Source organism: Alosa alosa, chromosome 16 (assembly GCF_017589495.1).
Source record: "Alosa alosa isolate M-15738 ecotype Scorff River chromosome 16, AALO_Geno_1.1, whole genome shotgun sequence".
In the NCBI taxonomy this organism is placed as follows: domain Eukaryota; kingdom Metazoa; phylum Chordata; class Actinopteri; order Clupeiformes; family Clupeidae; genus Alosa; species Alosa alosa.
Window position 1 is genome coordinate 26,931,512 of NC_063204.1, and position 18,759 is coordinate 26,950,270.

General features: G+C 44.5%; 2 protein-coding genes across 4 annotated transcripts; one reads left to right on the plus strand and one right to left on the minus strand.

Moving 5' to 3' along the window:
* Window positions 1-17: 17 nt before the first annotated feature.
* abhd10b (abhydrolase domain containing 10, depalmitoylase b) lies at window positions 18-5,722 on the minus strand. The gene is given in 7 exon segments (XM_048266393.1): window positions 18-889; window positions 1,328-1,465; window positions 1,870-1,955; window positions 1,958-1,980; window positions 3,942-4,125; window positions 4,852-4,965; window positions 5,650-5,722. Coding segments are annotated over 6 exon segments (867 nt in total). The 5' UTR covers window positions 4,946-4,965; window positions 5,650-5,722; the 3' UTR covers window positions 18-547.
* A 90-nt stretch (window positions 5,723-5,812) lies between these two features.
* ythdf3 (YTH N(6)-methyladenosine RNA binding protein 3) lies at window positions 5,813-17,888 on the plus strand. Of its 3 annotated transcripts, XM_048266388.1 has the most exons (6): window positions 5,813-6,144; window positions 6,694-6,718; window positions 7,137-7,216; window positions 7,551-9,350; window positions 10,984-11,063; window positions 15,877-16,211. In XM_048266388.1, the coding sequence occupies exons 1-6, from the start codon at window positions 6,121-6,123 to the stop codon at window positions 15,923-15,925; spliced, it is 2,058 nt and encodes a 685-aa protein (XP_048122345.1). In that variant the 5' UTR covers window positions 5,813-6,120; the 3' UTR covers window positions 15,926-16,211. The 3 variants fall into 3 exon arrangements, with proteins under 3 accessions (XP_048122345.1, XP_048122347.1, XP_048122346.1); XM_048266390.1 differs by lacking the exons at window positions 10,984-11,063; window positions 15,877-16,211 and adding an exon at window positions 17,703-17,888; XM_048266389.1 differs by lacking the exon at window positions 10,984-11,063.
* The last annotated feature ends 871 nt before the right edge of the window (window positions 17,889-18,759 follow it).

The window sequence follows — 18,759 nt, forward strand, 5'->3', positions numbered from 1 at the left end:
TCGAGAAAGAGCCATAGTCTTAATAGACAGAGGCTTTATTGCCTAAAACATAGTGTGAAATGTGGTAAAAAAAAAGGCACAGTAGACCTATGGTATTTGGTTATTAACCAGGGTAACACATACAGATTCAGAGGCAGCAGAACTCGGAAGGATAAAAACACACTTGTCTTCACAGCGCTGCACAAGGTAAACTGGAAACGAGTAAAAATATACTCTGAAAGGCACAGAAGGAGCAGGAGGGTAAGGGTGAGGAGGGTGTAGATTGTAAAGGGGTTGTAATTCTTCCTTGACAGTTTGACCTGTCCCTCATGTAACCCCCCCTCCCCTCAACCTCTGGTTTGTTTGTTTGTTTGTTGTTTGTTGCACGCTGGGGAGAAAGGGCCTAGGGGAGAGGGTAGGGATGCAGGGGGGTGGGGTGTTTGGCATCTAAGGGACTGGTCATTGTGTTGGTACAGTGGCCAGGTCCAATTCCTCTTTTTTTCCTGTTATTTTTTCACTCTCTTTCTTTCTCTTGCTCTCTCTCTCTTTTTCCTTTTTTATCTCCCTCTCACACCAAGGTGGTCAGCTTGTCTATGAGGTCGTCGATGGTGTACACCATGAGCTTGATGTCGTCCTTCTCCGCCATGCGGTGCTGGCCGTGCCGGCGCAGGATGATGTCCACGTCGGCACTGAGCACGCGCTCGGCCACCTGCATGGAGATGTGCCAGGGCACGTCCTCGTCCTTCAGCCCGTGAATGAGGCGCACGGGGCAGGTGATCGGGATGGGGCTCTGCAGCACGCAGTGGTTCTCTGCCTCGGCGAGGAAGTCCATGGTCAGCTTGTACGCGCCCTCCTCGCTGCTCTTGCTGGGGAGGCTCCACACGCCTTTGTCCTCGCAATCCTTGCGCACCTGTTAGGAGAGAGACAGAGGAAAAGGGAAGAAAAAGAGGAAGGAGAGGATTGGGATGAGAAGAGAGAAAGGATGAAAAAATAAAAGATGGGATGATGAGGAAACAACTGGGAGGATGGTGGCTCTCATAGGTAAAGTTAGAAGCAGGCCAGGTGCTCTGTTTTGAATACAGGGGGAGTCACTATGAGATATGTTCAATACATGAGACATGTTACAAACTAATCTGACTGTAAAATGTAGATTAAGCACCCACACAGGAATGACTAAGGCACAGAGCAAACTGAGGAAGAATTTGAAGGATCGCTTACTTAAATACAACTTCTGTTGTATTACAATTACAATGTATTACAATGCTGAATCTTATAACCAACGTGCAAAGTAATATGTAAAATTGCAGAGAATGATTTTCTAATAATTCAGCCAAACTGCATGCTTCACCTCTATCGGAAGTGTTTTGAATGCTGTGACAAGGTGATCAGCTGCTGTGGAAATGCCAACCAGGGCTTTCGTCTTCTCAGGTCGAGCAATGGCAGACAGGAGCATCAGCCAGCCACCCATACTAGAGCCAACAAGAATCTGCACCGACACACACACACACACTGTCTTAAGAGTAGGCTCAGAGAGAAGTCTTTATCAAAACCCCTTACAAGAGGACTTGTAGAAGCCTGCCTGATGTGATTTGCTATCCCCTAATGGACATTAATGGCATTGCAACTGTAACAGGATAGCTTTGGAAGAAATTCTGATGGGGGTTGTAGAAATATATTTAATCCATTCTGTATAGCCCTATTCAGCCTTTGTGTGCCTATATTTCATGTTATTTCAAACTGATGTGATTAAGTGTCATATAATAAGATATCCTGATACAGCTTGCATGTTTCTGCAATGTGCCAATGGGGTCAGTGTGAAAGATGAATCTGAGCTAGCTACAAATACATAAAATAGCTAAAAAAAAAATAAACAAGACAGATATGGTCCACCTGTGGGCCATCAGCCAGTTCATCCAGCATATAGAGAACATCTTTCTTCCAGGTTCCTACTGTGCACTCTGCAAATACACCTTCGATTGTCCGCACCCTGTATAGTCGAACCTGTTAGAAGTAGGAGATAATGTGTCATATGTTAAATTATTACTAAAAATGAATAAAAAATACCATGTAATTGCCACTATAAAGTAAGAGCCTTATATTATTTGAGATCTTGTTCTGTTTAAAATTAGATAGGCTGCCCTTAAATACAAAGTAAAGTCGGACCACATGGATGGACCACATTGAAGATATGGTACGTGTCTCTGTGTGAAACTGCAAAAAACTGTAAGACACACAGTAATTACATAGTACTAAATGCTTGGCAAATGGGTGATGTTTCTTGATTCCCATGTAAATATGATTTGTATGTATTTTTGTGTGCATTTATTTTGCATTTTGCGTTCTGGTAGCACGATACAAACAAATGCAACAAGCTGATGTGATTTGACCAGCGAATCTAGCCTGGTGAAGCCATATTCTCATTTTTATCAGAATCTGAGTCTGGTAACACGCCATCTGGATTTAATTATGAGTCATTATTCAACCTGCCCACAAAAGTTGAGAATGTCAAATGCCGTAATCGCTGTTTGTCTTTTAAAGTTATTGCGCTGTCAATATCTTATATTACAGACGTGATAGCAGAATCTAAATATCTTGATTACAATGATATGTTGTAAACAAAATCAACTTAAGCGTGCAATGGATGACTGCTTCACTGTTGCGCATATGTCTATTGTCACCTAAATCCTATAGTACAGCGGATAACCATGAAAATTGTGCACTTTTGTTTACCTTGACCTTTACATAAATGCATTTTCTTGAACTCTGGTGGTTTCAAAGTTATCAGATACAGAATGGGCACCCAAAGGTTAGTGGGAAATGACACCTTAAGTGTTTTTCTACTGTGTTTGGTTCCAACATGAGGCACTTTTGAATATTGTTGGCGGCCATCTTGGATTTGACCTCTCCCGGGCCTCAGAGGTCAAATTTGACTTCCCTCCCAATCTGAAAATAAACCTTATGGTATAACCTAACTATGGTAGAAGTTTCATGTTTCTCTCAAAAAGTTCACAATTCCCCTAGCCTGGGTGTTCCCATGCTGCCTTGCGCGCGATTTGATTCACGCTGCTAAGGCAGCCTGGAGACCATGGAGCAAATTTTTCGCCTGAGATAGGGAACCAATCACAGAACAGGGGGGAAAGCAAGACGATGATGAGCTATGCACAGACGCATTTGATAGACATCTGTGGCACCCAATAAACGGATCTGGGCATTTTTTTCAAATACGAGAAAATGAACGTTTGGTTCCCAGACCACGTCTCATTGAGAAGTGGTGGCGCTAGCCAGGCTACAATTCCCCTTGATTTGAGGGCTAAACCGCTGTACTACTACCCAAACAATTTAATTGGACTGATCACATCTTAACCAGGCAATGGAGTGACCCCAGACCGAATAGACCTCTGTTCGCCTACAAAAAGCTGCCATCTTTGCCCATATAAGGAGATCCAGTATCTTGCAAATTTTCGTATAGGAAAATAACATGGTGATTTTGAATTATCACACCTGTTAAACTCTCGGAAAGTCTGGAACGCAGACGTTTTGCTCTACACGCTTTTGTCCTTTGCCTTGGAGTGGGTACTGTGATCTTCGATACGTTAAGACGGCGAACTTTGATTTTTGCTACCTCAGAGCTAACTTATACTGCAACTTGCCATAGGTACTAAGCTCCAATTAACCCCCGGATCTCCTTATATGGGCAAAGCTTTGGGTCCTTTTTGTAGACAAACTTCATATATCTATTTCGGGCAGGGTGAATTCAGGCTGGCTTCCTGGCTAACAAAATCCCCTTAGAACATTTTTGAATTACATTGTTGTTGTGCCATTACAATTACATAATTATATTTTTTAGAAAAGTATTTTTATCTCTTGACAACAAACAGCACCTGAGAAATGTACATAAAACTGTTATTCCAGTCCCAATAAGATGTGTATTGCTGTTGAGATTTGTGTTCAAGCTAATCTACCTCAAGTAAGAGTGACCTAAAGACTGGCAGAACTCCTCCAAGGCCTGTGCCTTCTGTCCACTCATGTTGGAGGCATAGCCTGGCAGGAAAACAACGCCAGGGCTTTTCCCCTTTATCTTCCTATAGGCTAGCTTTGGCAGGTCTGGACGCGAAGCATACTGTAGTGTAGATTTATGTCTGAGCCCTGGAGAAAAAACAACAACAAAACAAATACATTACATTGGAAACGTTCACCGACTCATCTGAATACATTAGAACATGTGTATTGAGATATCTTTCAAAATTGTAGCCTACAAACTACAGTAAAAAAATACCTAGCCTTTCTTATTAGGCCTATTAACAATATGAATTTATTTAGTTATTTTGGCTGGGCCACCCTTTGTACTACTGCCTTTTTTAAGAAGTGTTAGCTTGCAGGATATTTTTGCAGGATATTTCCAAGTTGACCCAAGCAAGTACACTGCAGTGTCTAATCAGAAATCTTACAAAGAAAGGGCCACTACTAAAACTACTAACCTACTTGTTGTATTTGCTAAGAATACCAGTTTATACTAGCCCGAGGAGACTATTGCGCAACATGACACCGCTTGTGGAGGACTAAGCTAGCCTATACTTTCACACAACAATAATGCAGAAGGTTACACCACGCAAATACTGCAGCCAAGGACTTTGTTGGTGCAGGTAATACAGAACAGACCGCAGACCCTGGGCTAATATTATGTTACGGCCTACTTATTTGAAAGATTGTCGATTATGCGCAGGTAGTGCCCAACATAGCCAATTCTGACTGGACCAAATATATGCATTACGGGCCTGGCTGTGCCACACCCCCTCTGCTTTATTTTTGGCGATTCAGTAAAAAAACACCGAAGCGAATTTAATATAATCTTGACAGAATGTCACTACTCACCCCCATAACATAGCGGTGAATAAGCTGCAACTCTTCCATAACTTAAAGTCTGAGAAAGTCCTTTCCAACAGTGTGTCAAGACCACGGCTGCCATACTGTTCCTTCCGCCACCTTCTGCGGAAATAACGCGAGAACAAGATGGTTGCCAAATATTCATGCAAAAAATCCCCGTAAAGAACTTCATGTCACCTTCCAAACACGTTTGATGTTTGATGACACGTTCACGTTTGATTACTTTTGTTTACAGAATGTTGTGCTCCAAAGGTAAGAACTAAAGAAATTAGAAATGTAGGCCCATGACAGGCTATCATTTGTTTTGTCATTACAAAGATAACACAAAGCACAGGACCACAGAACAGTTTTCTTTACCATAACATTATGTAGCATAATGCCTTCATAATGTAAGTAGCCTACAACAAACCACTCAGTTTATATTTTCACAAGGTAGAATGGTCTTTAGATTTGGGATATAGTGGATGGACTACTGCAGAAAATTAGGGGTTTTGATCATAATGCATGCACAATAGCGTCAAAGATACATATTCTTTGTGGTTATCAAATCAGATTAACAAGAAAGCAATTATCTAGTAATGAGGGTCTTTAAAAGCAGGTCTTAAAGTCTGGAAATAATAATTTAGGCTGTATGATTTATCATTAACAACAGCATGAATAATAATAACAATAACAACAATAATAATAATAATCGTCATCATCATCATGAATTAAGTTAATTTGGCAAATGTGTAAAATGTGTAAAATACACACTGTCAAAAAACTTTTACAGTAGCATGTTCTTACGTGAAGAAATGCAAGGATTGCCAGATGACTCAACATCATTTCGATACTTTGGGTACTTTGACTTTAGCCCTAGATATTATATATTATGTGATCTTATGATGAGAAACATAAAGAAGCGGAACGTCACAAGCGGAAGGTCAGAGCGCTCGGGAACGGAAGTGAGAGTAATAGCCTATCCGCCATTGTGGAATAGAGTAGGGATATTCTAATCAGTCATTAGTCAGTAACAGAGTACATGTTTGAGAGTAAAGCAAGTAGTAGCTAGGTATAATACTCTGCCTTTCGTGACTGAAATTGTATCGCTGCTGTCCAGGACGTGCGTGGAAAACATTTGGACGGGCAAGAAAAACACCGCCTATAAATACAATCAGATTGAATATCCCGAGACGAGAGAGGAAAATATCAGGGAGCAGTGGCTGTAATAGACTGTGAACACCGCAACAAACAGGTTTTAGTTTGGGCTCCTGGAGGATGTCTGCGACCACTGTCGATCAGGTACGTAGGGCTTAGTTTGCACTGTCTGAGCAAATGATTGCCATGTCAGTCAAAGTTTTGCCATCAGTTATGTGACAAATAATGTTTAGCTAGCTGTAGAAGCCGAGTCATTTCCTTGGCCATAAGACTAACGTTAGTACCAAGAAGAGAGCTAGCTTACCAATGCTTTGAGCTATGTAACCTAGCAGCTAACGCTGACAAGGAAGTAAAACGTTACTATAGCGCATTAGCAAGCTATCTACGCAAAATCTTGATCACCGCGGTCGTCAGTCTTCTCTTGATGTGTTGACGGTATTTGGAAACTGATTGTAACGAAGCAGGGTTTGTGGGGCTATGAGATGAACTTGACATTCAGTAATGATCTACGTGTCGAGAAGACCAAGACCAAACACCTGTTCAGAATGCACTGCAAGAGTGTTGCCCTCTTGTAATTGCTTGTTATCGCAGTTACATCTCTGGCAGACATTGCAGTCTTCCAGGAATCCTTGCTCATCAATGTCATGTCTTGTTTTCTTACGACCTTCTCTTTCCCTATGTACTTACACACAGAGACCCAAAGGACAAGGAAATAAAGGTAACGGTTGAATAATCACAGTTACCTTAGCAAAGTATTTTACTCTCATGATAGTACCATTTCATTGTATGACTGGTCTGGTTATCCATCATAGATCTGTTCCATATTTCATATATCAAAAGACTGGCCTATGCAACAAACCATTATGTTGTAGTCACAAAGAATTGGCTAAGCAGAATGTGTAATTTGTCACAAGAACAACTCTCTGTATCAGATTCTACATTCATTACCTGTACTGAAGTTCATGTTATTGTAAGTTGTATCTTGATGCTTCTAGTATTGAGGTGTTAACACTATAGTACTATTACTGTTTGCTCTGTTATCACTATAGTACTATTACTGTTTGCTCTGTTAACACTATAGTACTATTACTGTTTGCTCCATTTCTTGATTGTCTCTTGTTTGTCACATCGGACAGTGCAAAACGGTTCAATGCATCAGAAGGATGCTGTGAATGATGATGACTTTGAGCCTTATTTAAGCAACCAAACAAATCAGGTGGGTGTGTTCTCTAATTGTGACATTTTCCCAGATTGATATTTTCAGTAATTTCTACGTCTTTGCTGTAATTAATTGCTACAGTTTTACTGTAAAAGGTTTCACAATGTGCAATGCTGGGGTGATGCAGTGATATTCTATGTGGCACTCAGCGTGAACAAAAGTGACCTCAGACGACAGGAAACTTGTGCATTTGAACTGTCAATTGAGAGAGCAGCATTGTCCCTGTATTGATCTTACATCCAGCAGCTGACATCCATTACTGTCCAAATAGCTCCTGTCAGTCGTACATCCATTTCAGGGTTGACCAACATCTGTCTTATCCCTCACACAGAGTAACAGCTACCCACCAATGTCCGATCCTTACATGCCAAGCTACTATGCCCCATCTATCGGATTCCCTTATTCCCTCGGCGAGGCTGCCTGGTCAACAGCTGGGGACCCGCCGATGCCGTACCTCACCACCTACGGACAGATGAGCAATGGTGAGCACCACTTTATACCGGATGGTGTGTTCAGCCAGCCGGGGGCCCTGGGCAACACCCCACCCTTCCTCAGTCAGCACGGCTTCAACTTCTTCCCGGGAAACGCGGACTTCTCCACCTGGGGCACCAGTGGCTCCCAGGGCCAGTCCACACAGAGCTCGGCCTACAACAGCAGCTATGGTTACGCGCCCAGCTCCCTGGGCCGGGCCATTGCAGACGGACAGGCGGGCTTCGGCAGCGACACGCAGCTTAGCAAGCTGCCGGGCCTGGGCAGCATCGAGCCGGGCATGGCGGGGCTCAAGCTGGGCTCGGACATGGTGGCCGCCACCAAGACGGTGGGCTCGCCTCTGGGTGGCACTGGGGGCATGAGCAGCATGGCGGCTAGCAACATGCCCTCTGTCAGCTCCTCAGCGCCCAAGCCCACTTCGTGGGCGGCCATCGCCCGCAAACCTGCCAAGCCCCAGCCTAAAGTCAAGCCCAAAGCCAACATCGGCATGGGAGGCAACATTGCCATCCCCCCACCGCCCATCAAGCATAACATGAACATTGGCACCTGGGACGACAAAGGGTCCCTTGGCAAACCGCCCATGGCGCAGCAGATGTTGCCCCCGCCACCACACCAAACCCTGATGCAGCAGCAGCTGCTAGCCCAGCCCCAGACCCTGCTGCAGAGCCCCATGCCCCCCCAGCACCAGCATCAGCCCCAGCACCAACACCAACATCAACACCAACACCAACACCAGCACCAGCAACTCCAGATGCAGTCACCTCAACCCCCTCAGCAAATGCCCCCCGGCCCCCCACACCCTCATTCTCACCCACACCCACACCAACACCCACACCAGCTCCCACACCCTCACCACCACCACCACCACCCCTCTCAGCCAGGACCCCCCCAGGCTTTGCACCAACCCCCCCAGCAGCAGCAGCAGCATCAGCAGCATCCGCATCAGCCAAGTGCCCCCCCACAGAACCGCTGGGTGGCCCCCAGGAACCGGGGGAATGCCTTTGGCCAGTGCGGCGGGATGGAGAGCTTTGGCATGGGCCCCGGGGTGCCACTGGGCGGCTCGCCGGGCACCTGCGAGGTCCACCCGGTGCTGGAGAAGCTGAAGGTGCTCAACAACTACAATCCCAAAGACTTCGACTGGAACCTGAAGACGGGCCGCGTGTTCATCATAAAGAGCTACTCGGAGGACGACATCCACCGCTCCATCAAGTACAACATCTGGTGCAGCACCGAGCACGGCAACAAGCGTCTGGACGCCGCGTTCCGCTCACTGGGCGGCAAGGGCCCGCTCTACCTGCTCTTCAGCGTCAACGGTAGTGGGCACTTCTGCGGCGTGGCCGAGATGAAGTCGCCGGTGGACTACAACGCCTATGCAGGCGTCTGGTCTCAGGACAAGTGGAAGGGCAAGTTTGAGGTGAAGTGGGCATTCGTCAAGGATGTGCCCAACAACCAGCTGCGGCACATTCGCCTGGAGAACAACGATAACAAGCCCGTCACCAACTCCAGGGACACGCAGGAGGTGCCCTTGGAGAAAGCCAAGCAAGTGCTTAAAATTATCACCACTTTCAAGCATACCACCTCAATCTTTGATGACTTTGCACATTATGAGAAGAGGCAGGAGGAAGAAGAAGCCATGAGAAGGGTAAGCTCAATCCATCCCTGAAAAACAAAACAAAAACACCCAGATAGCAGCTGACCGTAGAACTGGTCCAGTCTGGATCTTAGTTTGGCCTGAATCTGCGCCCCCAGACATGTCATGATTCAGTCTGGATTTGTTATGTAGTCAGCTCCTATCCGCGGCCATACAGTAACTAATGGCAAACTGATTTGCTATCGGTTAACCTTTGCTTCTGTGCTTTACTGTCAGTGGTCACATGGTCCTCCTACAGTCCACAAGAGAGAGGGAGAGAGAGATCTGTGTAAAAGTCAAGAAACACTCACAGACACAAGTAAATGTTAGGTGCTGGACCCAAGCACATTCTTTTGTGACAGAAAGAGATACTCAAACTAGCTTTATGGTGTTCACAGTCTCCTCTCGACCATTGCTGAAAGGGAAATTCAACAGGGTAACTTCTGGTTAATGACGTGCAAAGCAGGTTTTCCATCATTCATTCCGTTATTCATCAGTCATTTTGAGTCATGTCGACCATTTCAAAGTTTTCTTTAAGAAGACAGCTTGCTATTCAGTTCAGTTCTACATAAGTGCCCTAAGAAGCTACCAAAAACATTAGGTCAAACGGGCTTCTCCGAAAACGACTGTGGCTATCCTATTCCTGTGTACACAGCGCTTCTCAGTCCTGCGTATCTGTAATGGTGCAGGTGCTAATAGACGTCAAACTGACATAATGTCCTGCCTCTACACACAAATAATTAATTTCCGCGCCAATTACTCCGCTGCCAACTGTGAGGGCTCTCATTTGCATCCCTCCCCCTCTCTGTAGCGGAACACTTTGGAACACTGTTTTTGTGATTCTCTGAAAACATGAATTGCGGCGAAGACAGGTGTGTTGGTGTTAAGAATGTAAACTGTCAGCATTCTCAAGGACAGAGTCAAATGGCTCTTGTCTGGTTACTGACTCAAGGCCTTGAGTTTGACATTTCCCTTCACTGTGGTTTTATGACACTTGTTCATTGGAACACAGAAGTACAAATGATGAGCCATATTCACCAAAAAATACTCTCAGTTCTCAGAACAGAGATCACACAGCACAGATGTTGAAATGAGATTATAGGCCTGTTGGTCATCAAACCACATGCTTACCCTTCCTCACTGGACTATGTATTCTTATCTTTGCCTGTATTCCTGGCATCTACTTAGTGAAGGTTTCAGTAATATTGCTTTGACTGATTCAAGGAATTATCACATTTGAGCTAATCCAAAAAATGGCAGTTGTACAAGCCCACCCATGTACAAAGAACTGTGCTGTGGATTGGCCAAATAATCCTAACATTATTTAGTGTGTCAGGCCACATGTTGCTGTTAGTTTAGACTTGGTAAAACAGGTATTACTTTCATATATAGAATGTAATGTATACTAAGATGGAATTATTTGTTGAAACTGATTCTTTTATAGTCATGTAGGCTAAGTGCAATTTAAGCAGCATGTTAACTGGTCTTCCTGTCATGTACGTACTGAAAGCGATCATCTCCAGCCATGCTAGACCCTCTGTTTCATATCCTGCCCATTATGAAATGGCAGCGCACAATAATTGCCAAACCCTCGTGCTACCCATAGCAACGGGTGCCCTGCGCTGCGCTGTGCTTTCTGTAACAGGGCTGGTGCTCTAGCCTAGCAGACGGCTTTCCTGATATAGGCTCGCATTCCTGGCATTCCTCGCCACAGACAAAGCTGAGGTAAGTCACGGCGTGTCTTTGAACATGGAGTGTTTTCCCCCCAGCTGGCTTTTTCAAGACTTAGATTCCCACTCTCTTGTTAATACCAGGCGTTAACATTGTTTTGGTGAAGGTGAGAAAAAAAAAAACAATAATCTAAAAGGGCAGGAAAAATGGCTGCTGAATAGGCATACAAGTAGAAGAGAAAAGGGAGGAATACTGAGGCATATATTTATTTCTGCCTCAACGGATGAAGAGTGAAGTTGAACAAAATTGCCATTTTTGTAAGAATAAATAAAAAAAACAAGGATGGGAGTAGAACAGCTGCAAGGTGTGTTTTGAGTCTATTTAAATTGAGAGTTCCTCCTCCCACATAACCTAACTACTACTATCAGTAGGTTATGGCTAGGTCAGGGTGTGTTTATCCTGGGTGAACCTCAAAAACATGCCCTGGGTGGTCCAGAACACACACACACACACACACACACACACACACACACACACACATACACACACACAGAGGCCAAATTTGCCTTTTTCCCCCCAGGGATGTATTGACCATAAACACACACACCTCTGACCTTGTTAATATGCACCCTGCTACTTGCCCAATGCTCATAAATATTTTAAGCAGATGCATTTCAGCCGCTTTCTTTGCGCTACAAAACCCAGAGAGCAGTTAGAACGACCTGTCACAAGGCTGTCAGGCTCTCCTCCTGACAAGCCAATCGGGCCCTCCGTCCACGGCTCGCCACGGCAACAGCAACAGCATCAGCATCAGCACCGACAGCCTTCCACCTTCTCCGCACTGACAAGGTTAATTGCACGTCATTGTTATGCAGCGCTCTCTTATTTGAGTCTTGTCAAGCGTAGCCAACCAAAGTCGGGTACTCGAACCGTTTGCATGTCCATCTCTCTCTCTCGCACACGCACACGCACACACACACATGCACACACACACATAGACCCATTGTTGCCATTGGTTGTACTGTTGTCTTGGAGGGATAAGAGCCATAGTTGAGATAAGACGGAGAAAAATGAACCTGAATTAAACTCGCTGTGGATCATGGGAGTTGGTACTGCAGTGTTAATGATGTGCATTGTGTGCCATTGGGGCATTAGGATAATGTTCTGAATTGGATTCACTGAAGTGTTTTCAGTGTAATTAACAGGGGGAAACAGGTGAGTACTTTTCAGGGGATGATGTCACGTAGGTGTGTGTGGGGGGGGACATTGGAGACACATGTCTCCACTTTACACACACACACTGGCCTCATCCACATGAGACTGAAATGTTTTGAAAATAATGTTGTTTTTTTTATTTGCGTGTAAAAAATGACATCGTTTCCACAAACATCCTTGTCCAGCAGTCTTAATATGCTGGTATCGAATACACTATACAAAACATTTGAGTTCTGACCTATTTTACTGTTTTCATCGTTTCCTTGTGGATGGGCCCTCAGATGCACACTCAGAGGCACATGCACATCTATGGACACACACACACACACAAATACAAATGCACAAATGGTTGGTCTTACATGCATGCACAAAAACACACAAAGGCATATGCCCACCTATAGATGCACGCTTACACTGGCATCTTCTCTCTCTTTCTCTACCCTCCCCCTCCCTTCACTTGGCCACACACACACACACACACACAATATGGTGCTGACAGCCGTGGCTACTTTCCTTCCGTCCCTCCCTCCCTCCCTCCATTGAGAGCCAGAGGCCGTGTTGAAGCTGTCTGTGTGTGGATAGAGTGTCGGCAGTCTGTAAAGGGGCATGTTCTAGGCCCAGATCTGTTACTAAAGGGGCATGTTCTAGGCCCAGATCTGTTACTAAAGGGGCATGTTCTAGGCCCAGATCTGTTACTAAAGGGGCATGTTCTAGGCCCAGATCTGTTACTAAAGGGGCATGTTCTAGGCCCAGATCTGTTACTAAAGGGGCATGTTCTAGGCCCAGATCTGTTACTAAAGGGGCATGTTCTAGGCCCAGATCTGTTACTAAAGGGGCATGTTCTAGGCCCAGATCTGTTACTAAAGGGGCATGTTCTAGGCCCAGATCTGTTACTAAAGGGGCATGTTCTAGGCCCAGATCTGTTACTAAAGGGGCATGTTCTAGGCCCAGATCTGTTACTAAAGGGGCATGTTCTAGGCCCAGATCTGTTACTAAAGGGGCATGTTCTAGGCCCAGATCTGTTACTAAAGGGGCATGTTCTAGGCCCAGATCTGTTACTAAAGGGGCATGTTCTAGGCCCAGATCTGTTACTAAAGGGGCATGTTCTAGGCCCAGATCTGTTACTAAAGGGGCATGTTCTAGGCCCAGATCTGTTACTAAAGGGGCATGTTCTAGGCCCAGATCTGTTACTAAAGGGGCATGTTCTAGGCCCAGATCTGTTACTAAAGGGGCATGTTCTAGGCCCAGATCTGTTACTAAAGGGGCATGTTCTAGGCCCAGATCTGTTACTAAAGGGGCATGTTCTAGGCCCAGATCTGTTACTAAAGGGGCATGTTCTAGGCCCAGATCTGTTACTAAAGGGGCATGTTCTAGGCCCAGATCTGTTACTAAAGGGGCATGTTCTAGGCCCAGATCTGTTACTAAAGGGGCATGTTCTAGGCCCAGATCTGTTACTAAAGGGGCATGTTCTAGGCCCAGATCTGTTACTAAAGGGGCATGTTCTAGGCCCAGATCTGTTACTAAAGGGGCATGTTCTAGGCCCAGATCTGTTACTAAAGGGGCATGTTCTAGGCCCAGATCTGTTACTAAAGGGGCATGTTCTAGGCCCAGATCTGTTACTAAAGGGGCATGTTCTAGGCCCAGATCTGTTACTAAAGGGGCATGTTCTAGGCCCAGATCTGTTACTAAAGGGGCATGTTCTAGGCCCAGATCTGTTACTAAAGGGGCATGTTCTAGGCCCAGATCTGTTACTAAAGGGGCATGTTCTAGGCCCAGATCTGTTACTAAAGGGGCATGTTCTAGGCCCAGATCTGTTACTAAAGGGGCATGTTCTAGGCCCAGATCTGTTACTAAAGGGGCATGTTCTAGGCCCAGATCTGTTACTAAAGGGGCATGTTCTAGGCCCAGATCTGTTACTAAAGGGGCATGTTCTAGGCCCAGATCTGTTACTAAAGGGGCATGTTCTAGGCCCAGATCTGTTACTAAAGGGGCATGTTCTAGGCCCAGATCTGTTACTAAAGGGGCATGTTCTAGGCCCAGATCTGTTACTAAAGGGGCATGTTCTAGGCCCAGATCTGTTACTAAAGGGGCATGTTCTAGGCCCAGATCTGTTACTAAAGGGGCATGTTCTAGGCCCAGATCTGTTACTAAAGGGGCATGTTCTAGGCCCAGATCTGTTACTAAAGGGGCATGTTCTAGGCCCAGATCTGTTACTAAAGGGGCATGTTCTAGGCCCAGATCTGTTACTAAAGGGGCATGTTCTAGGCCCAGATCTGTTACTAAAGGGGCATGTTCTAGGCCCAGATCTGTTACTAAAGGGGCATGTTCTAGGCCCAGATCTGTTACTAAAGGGGCATGTTCTAGGCCCAGATCTGTTACTAAAGGGGCATGTTCTAGGCCCAGATCTGTTACTAAAGGGGCATGTTCTAGGCCCAGATCTGTTACTAAAGGGGCATGTTCTAGGCCCAGATCTGTTACTAAAGGGGCATGTTCTAGGCCCAGATCTGTTACTAAAGGGGCATGTTCTAGGCCCAGATCTGTTACTAAAGGGGCATGTTCTAGGCCCAGATCTGTTACTAAAGGGGCATGTTCTAGGCAGATCTGTCACTAATGTGGCACGGTCTAGGCCCAGATCTGTTACTAAAGGGGCATGTTCTAGGCCCAGATCTGTTACCAATGTGGCACGTTCTAGGTCCAGATCTTTCACTAAATGGGCATGTTCTAGGTCCAGATCTGTCGCTAATGTGGCACGTTCTAGGTCCAGATCTGTCACTAATGTGGTACGGACAAGCCCCAGATCTGGCCCTGACCATTGGCATGGTTAGCAACCATCAGTGACCACCCCTACCTGTCAGCCCACCAACAGAGCATCACAAATGATTATGCAGCCTGGTGGAGTCCACCAGTTAGTGCCCAACTCTTCTCCTGTAATAACGCCATTCAGAAGTGCTTTTTGTCTAAAAGAGAACCTTGCTCTTTGGGGACAGTGAGGACTGTCCTCTTTAGAGTGATGTGTGACTGTCAGAGCTAGATTTCTAGCTCAGGAGGGCTATGTATCACAGTTGGGCTTGGAATATGGTTAACTTAACTAGAAAAGGCCAACGGTAGCCCAAATGCAGAGCCTTATTATGAACAGTGGCAGGTTTGTATTAAAGTCTCACTGGCAAAAAATAAAGATTATGTTCAACCATCCCATTTTCATTTTTGATCACTGAAAACACATGATGTTAAAGTGTATGAACATTTCACATATTGCAGAGTTGTTTTTTGTTTGTTTTTGTTTTCATTTACAAAATCCATTCTTGTTTTGGTATTTCATTATTTATAAAAATCACACTGAAATCCATGCAATAATGATAACGATAATACTATTAATAATAATAAAGGAATAAAATTGTAACAACAATGAATGAACTGTGCACTAGTCTTATGATCAGTAATTCAAAGCTGACTTGAGAGTTGCCCTTTATTCTTACTTGTGGGGCTTGATCCGCCATGGCAAGGCTGAAATTTCATCCCTTCATAAGACACGATGCCCCTGAAACATCTGTAAGTAATATACTGTAATTGCAGTCCCTGGTATTTCCTGTTTATTGTCTCAGAACTGCCTTGTCCAGAGATCTTTTTCTGGAGTGTCTTTCTCCTCTTTCAGCCACTATGGGGTGGATGTACATGGCAGTGGTGAAGCTACTGTACTCTAAGTCCAATCAGCCAAGAGTAAGAGCCACACGTTCCCCTTGCCCAGTGTCCTCAACCCACCCCACCTCTTCAAAGGCAGCAGTTGGGAATCCAGATGAAACTCCTGCAAAGCAAACTAAGCCACCTCTCTTCTCTCTCTTTCTCTTTCTGTGCAGTTTTTAGCCATGGCCATGTCTGTCTCTTTCTCTCTTTCTCTGTTGGACTGTCAATCAATGCTTTTCAATTACGCTAATGCTAGTGCATTCTGATGTGATTACTGAAAATCTGAATAAAGAAAATATAGATCTATGGAAACGAACTTTCTGAGTTCTTTGTGTGAAGAAAACAGTGTATTCTCATCTAGAGTTTTGTTACTGGCTACCATTGGGTTTTCTATTTTTGTTTATGAAAATAAATTTGGGACAGTCAGTGTAAAGTTATTAAGGATAGCACACTTTCTGAGATGACCTGCTGGCACCCTCCACCACATACATTGTGGGACTTGAACTATACTTCTCTTCATGGAGATATGGACCTCTATGCAGAAAAGTAAAAGGTATTTTTCTTTTATAGTAAACCTTAATGACCCTTCAGAGGTCATGGTGTAGCAAGCTTATCCATCCAGAGCAATAGCTACTTTAGACTCAGATAAACCTTTGGTTCAATTTACAGTGTGATCCATATGTCAGAAACCTACTATCAGTCAGATCTGTCAAATGCCAATCTCATGGAAGAACATTGGGCACACAAGCCCATTTCTTTCTATTTGCAAATGCTACCCTGCAGACAGCTTAAACATGTCAGATGTAACCTTTCTCTTTTCCTGTCTCTACACAACATGTTCAAATTATAAAAAAGGAGTATGTTCATATATCAAATATGTCATGTAGGCTATAAGGTGTTATAGGGGTGTTTAAGCTTTCAACAATCAATCTCTGGGATCACATCTGAATTCTCCAACTAACTGCAGGATTAACACTGCACTGTATGCACTATTTGCAGAAAATCAGCTAAACTCCAAAGATCTCTATTCTCTATGGAAATCACACTCCGTGTGATGATACCGTTGATACAATGTAAAATAAGGAAACAAATACCCATGATACTCTGACAGCATGCAACTGAAAGTGTTAAAGGCCAAAACCAAGACCAAAGACCACTATTGGAGACATAAATAACTGTGAGAAAGACAGTTTACTAAGAAAGACAGTTTACTTTATTGTCACTGCACTGGACACTTTCAGATTTGTGTAGTCCACTGACCCCCTGAATGGATCCACAAGTAGCTCATCTCATTACTGTGATGATAACTCCCTGGTCTGAATCACAATTACAAGATACTACACCTTTCTCTTGCCCTTGCTAATACCATGGGAAATGTTGCCTACACTGAGAACCTATCCTTAAATATTGTAGTGTTGGTGTCTAGACTGTGTGCTAGACTCCCATCATGCTGTGCGGGCGGGGTTCGGGGAAACTGTGGGGTTAAATGTGTGTGTTGTATCTCTTATTTTAGGATTATGAGTGTGTTACGGTGTTTCTTCTTAGTTTTGCCTTTTGTGTAACCCTCATGTCGGTATGAGTGTAGCCACCCTGTTCGTGTATTGTGTGAGTGTTAGTGACTACCCTAGTGTGTGCCTCATCTCCCTGAGACCCTGCATCCTCACATGAATATATAACACTTAGGCTTTGTAGGACATTTTACTTCAATAATCTGAATAAATATCTGTTGCCCTCATTTCATGAATAAATGTGTTTTATTTGAGCCTTTTCTTATATTTGAGTGTTTTATTTGAACAGGCTTCCTGGGCAGTCTGAAGAAAACATGATCCTAAATGACAGCAGACCTTATAGAGGAACTACAGTACAGGAAAGAGGAACAATGGGAAGGCACAGACACGATGTTACTGATGATGATGACACAGGTTAGCTTACTTTGTTGTATCACCACTAGATGGCGGTGTTGCATTGAACATTGAGCAATATTTTCAAGATGGACACACAGATTTTGACAGTGCCGAATGGAAACACTGAGAAAACTGTTACTAGTTTTATTAGTTATACATAACATCACTGTTCCGGTGTGATTATGTGTGTGTGCTACTGGCCAGTTGTGAGTTTGTTGTCATTTTGGGGATGTGTACTGTACACACAATGTGAAATCATCACCAGTGATGAGATAATCTGTATAGTATAGTATAAGTATATATACTCTTGATCCTTGATGATACCTTTATCCCAATCTGTGAAGTAGTGAAACACACTCAGCACACAGTGAACACACAGTGAGGTGAAGCACACACTAATCCCGACGCAGTGAGCTGCCTGCTACAGCGGCGCTCGGGGAGCAGTGAGGGGTTAGGTGCCTTGCTCAAGGGCACTTTAGCCGTTCCTACTGGTCGGGGTTCAAACCGGCACCCCTCCGGTCTGAAGCCCTAACCAGTAGGCCACGGCTGCCCCAATCTGTAAAACAGTGTCCTGCCTCCTCTCGAACCTCTTGGTAATTTACATACCCCCAAGTTCCTCTTTCAGCACATACTGTGATCTTGCCTCAGTTCTTGGTAAAGGTGTCGATGATTGGCCTTATGGCACCTAGTAGGCTATCTGTCTTTTGTCTTTTTGACAGTTGAATTGCTTTAAATAAAATGCCTTTGTACAAAGAAAATGTAATTACATGTGTTATCATCAGTCATGTGGCTGGATGGATCTGTAATGCATTTTAAGTCATGTTTTACATTGTCCTTTGAGAGAGAGACTGCTGTAAGCACATCCTGGCCCACTTTGAGACAGTGGAGGACAGAACGTGGCAATTATGTACTGTCTGGCCACCTAAGAAAGCCTTTCTGTTTGCTTTGGC

Coding starts and splice junctions, on each gene's coding strand:
- ythdf3 (XM_048266388.1), top strand. CDS start 6,121: ATGTCTGCGACCACTGTCGATCAG. Junction 6,145..6,693: donor CTGCGACCACTGTCGATCAG/GTACGTAGGGCT, acceptor ACTTACACACAG/AGACCCAAAGGACAAGGAAA. Junction 6,719..7,136: donor CAAAGGACAAGGAAATAAAG/GTAACGGTTGAA, acceptor CACATCGGACAG/TGCAAAACGGTTCAATGCAT.